This window comes from Citrus clementina, unplaced genomic scaffold, assembly GCF_000493195.1.
Source record: "Citrus clementina cultivar Clemenules unplaced genomic scaffold, Citrus_clementina_v1.0 scaffold_5, whole genome shotgun sequence".
In the NCBI taxonomy this organism is placed as follows: Eukaryota; Viridiplantae; Streptophyta; class Magnoliopsida; order Sapindales; family Rutaceae; genus Citrus; species Citrus x clementina.
This window is the reverse complement of record NW_006262201.1, coordinates 10834742-10842324: the sequence shown is the minus strand read 5'-3', so window position 1 is coordinate 10842324 and position 7583 is coordinate 10834742. Positions and strand designations below refer to the sequence as shown.

Below are 7583 nucleotides of genomic sequence, written 5' to 3'. Positions count from 1 at the left end.
TGCTAGTTGATTAAGTAAAGGAAATTTGAAATCAGACTTTGAGGTGATACATCTATATTCTTATTCTTCTCCAATCTAACAGTTATTTGGAAAATCTAAATGACACTCATGCATCAATGGCGTCAAAGTTTGGCCACAAAGCAGCCTGGAAAAGGCTTTACCCTCTGAATGAGAGCATGAATTCGAAAAATATGATGAATGAAGAAACAGAGGCATAATACCACAAGAAGTAAAACTTTTCCCCGATCTCTGTTTCTGTTTGTGCTAAAGCCAATGGAAACCGATGGAAATGAATTTCTCCGAATTAGACATATCAGCCAAAACAGGTACTCTGTACAAGCAGAGTAAAAGACAGTTACAAAAAAATTTAAATTGCTATGATAATTAAAATTTCAGTCACCATATAATTAATAGAAAGCTTTGTACACAATGGTTTATTGCATATTAAGATTGTATACCTAAATTTTAATTGCTATACAAAATATGATATTAGCATTGGGAGACCGCACCAAAACGTACCTAATTGAATGTGCCTTTTCACAGCCATTATACTTTGAAGCTTTACCACAAATGCTTTTTCAAACCCGCGAACATGATGCACCCGAGAGATGCAAGATATGAAAACGTTACTACAACAAGCATTGAAACATTTGTTAAAAAAGGAACTTTATGAAAATAAGCCTTAACAATCATTAGATTACTCGTCTTCAGGAATCAATTCATCTGTAATAACAATTTTCAAAAAGCATCAACTGCTTTAAGCTCCTCTACATCACTGAGATCTTCAATTAAAATAGAGCAGATCCGGCCATTACCATTCCTTCTACTGCTCTTTTGCTTTAGAGAACGGTTGAATTACAGAATGCGTGTAAGGCTTTCTTGTTCAAGGTCCAGCGATCAAACCTTGCACAATAACAACAGAGGCAGTAGTTCCACTGCCAGCCTAATCCTTGGTCTCACCAATGTTCTCCACGAGTAGGAAATCAACCTAAAACGTAAGAATTGAGTTTGAAAAACTGTTTATGGCCCTAAAGAACTTGAAAATCAGAAATGATTAAGAAGGAGCGACTAAACATTTTAATCGACTAAACATACAAAACTTGAAAACCCAATATTGAAGTACTCTGAATGAATGTGCAATTGCACGAGCTGGTGACAACTGACTTTACTGCAAAGGCTCTTTCAAACCCTTGGAGATGATAAAAATAAAAATGAAATGCTTGAGCTTGAGCTTGTTTTAACATCATCATAGTAGGGAATTTTGATATATCTTTACTTCTCTGTGGTTCAATCATTTACTTCTCTGTTCTTGTTTATTCACAACAAGATATCAATAGAAGAAGATGGAAATGAAATTCTATAAAATAAAGCAAGTGAATTACCAGCAGAACATTTTAGCAATCCTTTGGCTAAACTTTTCATTTTCTTAGCATACTCTCCTGCCTGCATCATTAAAACCAAATTGGCTTGTAACTGCCAGATGCTAGTAGACTACTGGCACCTCCTGCAAGCCCTGGTGAACATAATTACACAATTACTTTAAAGAATTAATGTCACATAAATTATTTATAAATAAAAAAATACGATTATCATTATACAAGATAAAATTGATAATTTAGTTTTTAGCATTACTGCAAATGTGTCACAGAGATTATGTCTCTCAGGAAGTTACACATGATAAATTTTGGTACATTAAAAAATAAATTACATTAGGATTTTCCATGATGTTGTATGAAATATAGGAATTTCAACAGATTACACTTTTTTTAATTATTTAATCTTTAGAAAATTAGTTTAACAGATTTGATAACTAAGAAGTTTAAATTTTAAATAATTAAAATTAAAATATTATCCTAACTAACTTTTAAATTTATGAACTATTGATTAAATCTAACAGTACATATTTATACCATGATTGGTTTTATAATTTTTATAACAGCATCATAGAGTGACCCATTAAATTATTGGCAAATTAATGGCTGAAGTAAATAGTTAAATTCAATATGCAAATCGAAATATTAGAAATATATTATATATTCCTGTCACACATTGGCAATATACAGAATTTTAATTCATAATATAATTATTTTTATTAATTTCATTGCAAGCAACAACAGAGTAAATCAGAGGAGGAGAAGAAATTACCGTCGGGTGATATCTCGATGTGGGGAATGTGAGATATCTTATGCCAATCTTCTCCTTTCGCCTCCCTATAACGGTTTTCCAGAAGAGGACATAGCTCAATCCTCAATTTCTGCAGTGTCGTCAATTGAAGAAGGTAATCCGGCAGCACCTTTAATTTCGGGCAATACCGAATCCACAAGGAAGAAAGACGTGGCATGATGGAGATCTTTTCCTTCCTCCTAATCCTGTAATTCCACTCTTCCAGTTCATCCAAATAATTAATTTTGGGTGCTTTCAACTTGGGGAAGGCAGTAACCGATGATGACGATGATGACGATGTGAATTGCTAGTGTAGTTCTGACATTTTATCGAATCCCTGGTGAACATAATTAAACTCGTATGAAATAAAACAAAGTGGCCTCATGTAGTAAAAACAATTACACAATTACTTTAAAGAATTAATGTCACATAAATTATATATAAAAAAATACGATTATCATTATGCAAGACAAAATTGATAATTTAGTTTTCAACATTACTGCAAATGTATCACAGAGATTTTGTTTCTCAGGAAGTTACACATAACAAATTTTTGTACATTAAAAAATAAATTGCATTGGGATTTTCTATGAGATTGTATGAAATTTTACAAAAGAGCACATATTTTTTTTAAAGTAATTATCGAATTTAAACAGACTACACTTGGTTTTTTTTTTTTATTTAATCTTTAGGAAACAAGTTTAACAGATTTGATAACTAGGAAGTTTTACATATTTATACCATGATTGATTCTATATAGAATTAAAGATATAATTATTTTTATTCATTTTATTGCAAGCAACAACGAAGTAAATCGGAGGAGAAATTACCGGCACCATGATGCGGGGAATGTGAGATATCTTATGCCTGTCTTCTCTATAATGTTCTTCTAGAAGAGGACATCCCAAAATTGTCAATTCCTGCAGTGTCGTCGTTCGAAGGAGGTAATCCGGCAGCACCTTTATTTTGGGGCAATCCAAAATCATCAAGGAACAGACTACACTTGTTGTCCTGTGATCTTCTAGAATGGGCAGTTCTTCCAAATTTTCACAATCACTAATATTCAGTTTCTGCAGTGCCGTCGTTTGAAGAAGGTAATCCGGCAGCGCCTTTAATTTGTTGAAACTACCAACTGTTAAGGAAGAAAGACGGGGCATGATGGAGATGTTTTCCTTCCTCGTAATCCTGTAATTCCACTCTTCCAATTCTTCCATTCCCCCAATTATGAGTGATTTCAATTTGGTGAAGGCAGTAACTGATGATGATGTTGAAGATGAAGACGGCTCGTCCTCACTGTTTTCTTCTATTCCCAAAAACTCATTACCCACTCTTTTTACACTTTTCAAGTGGATGATTTCGAGTTTTTCCCAAAGGAGGCAAATGCTCACAGTTAACGCACGAGGCAAGCGTTAAATTCCTTAGATTGGTTAGCAAAGTCAACCATTTGGGAAAAATGTTGCCTTCGTAGGATTTAATCCCTAACTTCTCTACACTCAAAGGCGGTTGTAAAGCTTCAATAAGTTGTTTGTCTTTCTCATTCTTCCTCCTCCTTTCTTCATCTTCCCCATCTACGACTCCAACAAACTCAAGACGCAAACGAAGGAGGTTTTCCTTATTGTAGAGTTCTAATCTCTCGGCCTCATCTATATGTGACACATTACTCAGCCCTTCAATTCCACATTCTCGAAGGAGTTGAAGATTTTTCAGAGATTCAAGCCTACACGTATTGTTACCATCAACACCTCCACCCACAACAAACTTTTCTAATGTTCGAAGGCTGGTCAATCTGGAAATCCCTATTGGCAGGTACTTCAATGAATGAGTTTCACCATTCAGTAAACTCCTCATGTTAATTAACTTCCCAATCCCCGCAGGCAATTCTCTAAGATATCGGCACTGCCTAATATCTAGCTTTTGTAAATTATATAATTCACACAAAGTCTCAGGCAGTCTCTCTATGCCTAATTCAGATAAATTAAGATATTTTAAATGTATCAATTTTCCAACATTTTCTGGAATTTCTCTAATCCTTTCTGTCTCATGATGCAAACCTAAAGTGTTATATTGCCCTATAACTAATGTCCTTAAACACGCCAATTTACTAAATAACTCCGAAAGGATGCTACTACTAAGAGACAGACTTCTATCATAAATTAAAAGGGTACGCAATCTATCAAGTCCACGAATGGACATAGGAAATGAAGCGCCTCCTTCAAACTTTAACCCTAAGTGACGGACTTTCTCACCAAAAGAGTTTATGACTGATTCCTTGGTACCATTAATTTCTAGCCACAAACATTCTTTGCTACTTACAAATTGAGCAAAATCATGTACTATGTCATGCATCTTGCAACTCATAATATCATCATCGTCATAATCTTTTTCAAACTGTTGAAAGAAAGAGTGTGTTGCTAAGATGTTGAAATACTCTTCTCCAATCATCTCCATTTCTTCGTCTTCGTCTGCATTAAGGTAACCTTGAGCCATCCATAGATTAATCAACTCCTCTTTATCCATATTGTAGTCTTTTGGAAAGACAGCACAATATGAGAAACACCGTTTTACCATAGAATTGGAGGGTAAATCGTTATAACTCAACAACAAAGGAGCCAAAATACCTTGCCCAATCTCTTCTACTTTCCACATTTCACTATCTAAAATTCTTTGCCACTCTTTTACTGTACTTTTAGAGCGTAAGAGATTCCCTATTACCTTTGCAGCAAGAGGCAGGCCATTGCACTTACATGCAATTTTTCGTCCAATTGGTTCTAATTTTTCACAATCCTCAAAGGACCTACGTAGAAATGCTATCTGCTTAAACAGTAACCAACACTCCCCTTCACCCAACTCCTTGACAGGGATAATATCTATTGATCCCAACTGTAGTGCAACTGACCTATCACGTGTGGTAATTAGAATTTTACTTTCATGGTGGCCATTCTTTAGACAAAGGAAGAATGGTTCCCATTTAGTGTAATTCCCATCCCATACATCATCTAAAACAAGAAAAAACTTCTTCCCCGTAATATATTCCTGAATCTGTTTCATAAGAGATTCGAATTCGCTTAAACTAGAAGCTGACACGCCTAGACCTTCAATGATTGCTTTGGCTACCCTAATCTCCTCAAAAGTGTCTGATACACACAACCATATAACTTTTTCAAAATTTCTTTTCACCTCATTATTATTATAGGCTAGTTGTGCAAGAGTGGTTTTACCTATACCCCCTAACCCAACTAGTGAGATGACATGAAGGCCTTTTTGTTGTTCACTACTTTCACACAACAACTTGCTTAAGAGCTCATTTTTCTCATCAACTCTACCGCAAACCTCTCCCTCATCAATCAAGGAGGTGGTTCCCACTCGCTCTGGCTTCTTGACATTGTTGCTCACATTCTCAACAAATTTAAACGTATCTTTTTGAGAGGTAATATCATCCAGCGTTTTATTGATCTCTCTAATCTTGACAGCAATGTCATGACGAAAACTGAGTTTTTTGAAACTACCGAAGCAGTTTGAGGCAGAAGGAAAGAAGGAGCGTACCTTCTTCTTATGAGGAGCAAGAGGAAGAGCATTGTCATCGTCAAGGCCCTCAATCTGCAATTTGAGCCTTGCAGTGGTCCACTCCTCCAACACATCTTCCATGTCGTAAGATGCGCCTTTGAGCTGATCCAGCCAAAAAGTAACAGCTTTGTCGTCCTGCATTTGCCTTTTCTCTGCATCTTCCAGCACAAGTTGAATGGCTTGAAGATTGCTGGTAAGCTTTTTCACTTTTTGTCGGACACCAGTCACAAGCCTCACCTGCTGTTTCACTTCATCAGCCGCAACAGAGCTCAGCTGCCCCAGGAGAGAGGAAACGATCGCATCAACCATTCTGACAAAGAAGACGAGAATTCTGAAGAGTTATTAGATGTGCTTTTGTTGCGATGATACTGAAAGAAAAGGAGTTATTGCATTCTTTTATACTGCATAGAAAAGGTTTATGCTTAACCCCACCCCACACGTTAATGATTGTAGAATGTTTAATTTCCCTGATTCTACTCCACTAGTTCTGATGCGTAATTATAAATATTCTCAAGTTATGTATGAAAATAGCACAAATTTGGACCTACTAATGATTTTTATGATTTTTGTGTCTTTACTTTTTCATAATCTTCTACTGTAAGGGTTCAGATTTAATTACTACTTTAAAAAATGAGCAAAAAAATAATATCAAGCATTAACTGAAATTCACAAAGGAATAAATAACGAAAGAAAAAAAGATTGGAAAAGTCATAGATGTAAAATAGCACATTGTTTTTTTAATAATCTCAATAAAATTATTAATATTCATGTTAGTCCCTAAAAAATTAATAAATATAACTAAAAAATCTTATTAGTCTCCATGATCAAAATTTATTAGTCCCTAAAAAATTAATAAATATAACTAAAAAAATCTTATTAGTCTCCATGATCAAAATTTATTGAAATAATTTTAGCCTGGGTTCAAAAAAAAAATTTCCCAACTTCACACTAGTTAAATCTTAAATACACGTTCCTCTATATATATATATATATGTTCTTTCTCGCAGAAGTCCGTACAAAATAAAATGCGAATATGACATTTTCCAGTCTATCAAAATGATTTTTATTATTGTAAAACTATTAATAATAAACTAAAATACTATATTTGCATATTATTTCGTGCAGACATACGTAGAAAGAGAATATCTTAATTTTTAGGGTCCGACTACGATGCAACTGTGGTACCGTGCCATAATTACATCCAGCCGTTGGATACACTTGTATGGGTAGAGTCCATTGACATCCAACGGCTGGATACAACTATGACACGATATCACAGTTGCACCATAAGTTTTCCCTAATTTCTAATAACATCATAGTCAAAATTTTATCAACATTTATGCGAAGGAGTCCCCACTCTCCACCTGGGGGGATTTGGCATTTGATGAAAAAAGTTATGCTTATCTCCACCCACCCGTTAGTGGTTGTAGTAGCATCTTTAATTTCCCTGATTCTACTCCACCGACGAACACATGTTTTGTAGTAACATCTTTAAATTCCCACACGTTAGGAATATATCCTTAAACTCGTCGCATCTTTAACGTATGAGGTTGATGAATATATTCTTTTCTCATGTCAATTTAAAACTCCGAGTGTGTTTCCAACAATTGCTTTTCTTTTTCTATTTTTGGATTTTTGAATCATAATTTTTCAATTCAATAATGACCTCTTCAATTATAAAATATGGTAGAAGGGGATGGGGTGTAGTGAGATCTAGGCCTCCGCGACAACGGCATCTTTAGACGTGGGTTTCATCATTTGTCCTTTTTTTATTTTTTTTAAAAAAATTACTTCTTGCATGATCTAATTTTTTTATTAGAGCTAGGATTATTTATATATGTTCTATCAAATTTTAA

At 34.7% G+C, this 7583-nt stretch overlaps 1 protein-coding gene across 1 annotated transcript; it reads right to left on the bottom strand.

Annotated features, from left to right (window-relative positions):
* Positions 1-2418: 2418 nt before the first annotated feature.
* Positions 2419-6036, bottom strand: LOC112097917 (disease resistance protein RGA2-like). Its single transcript, XM_024183507.1, has 3 exons — positions 3647-6036; positions 2994-3546; positions 2419-2500 (listed from the first exon to the last, which is right to left on the bottom strand). Exons 1-3 carry the CDS (start codon positions 6034-6036, stop codon positions 2471-2473), a joined length of 2973 nt encoding a protein of 990 aa, XP_024039275.1. The 3' UTR covers positions 2419-2470.
* Between the last annotated feature and the right edge of the window lie 1547 nt (positions 6037-7583).

What these genes read in the sequence shown, in the direction of transcription:
- LOC112097917 (XM_024183507.1), bottom strand. Translation starts at nt 6,036, where the DNA reads ATGGTTGATGCGATCGTTTCCTCTCTCCTGGGGCAGCTGAGCTCTGTT. An exon ending in CCGCCTTTGAGTGTAGAGAA is followed by an intron (nt 3,547 to 3,646) that starts GTTAGGGATTAA and finishes GTTAACTGTGAG; the next exon opens with CATTTGCCTCCTTTGGGAAA. An exon ending in TTCCCCGCATCATGGTGCCG is followed by an intron (nt 2,501 to 2,993) that starts GTAATTTCTCCT and finishes TATGTTCACCAG; the next exon opens with GGATTCGATAAAATGTCAGA.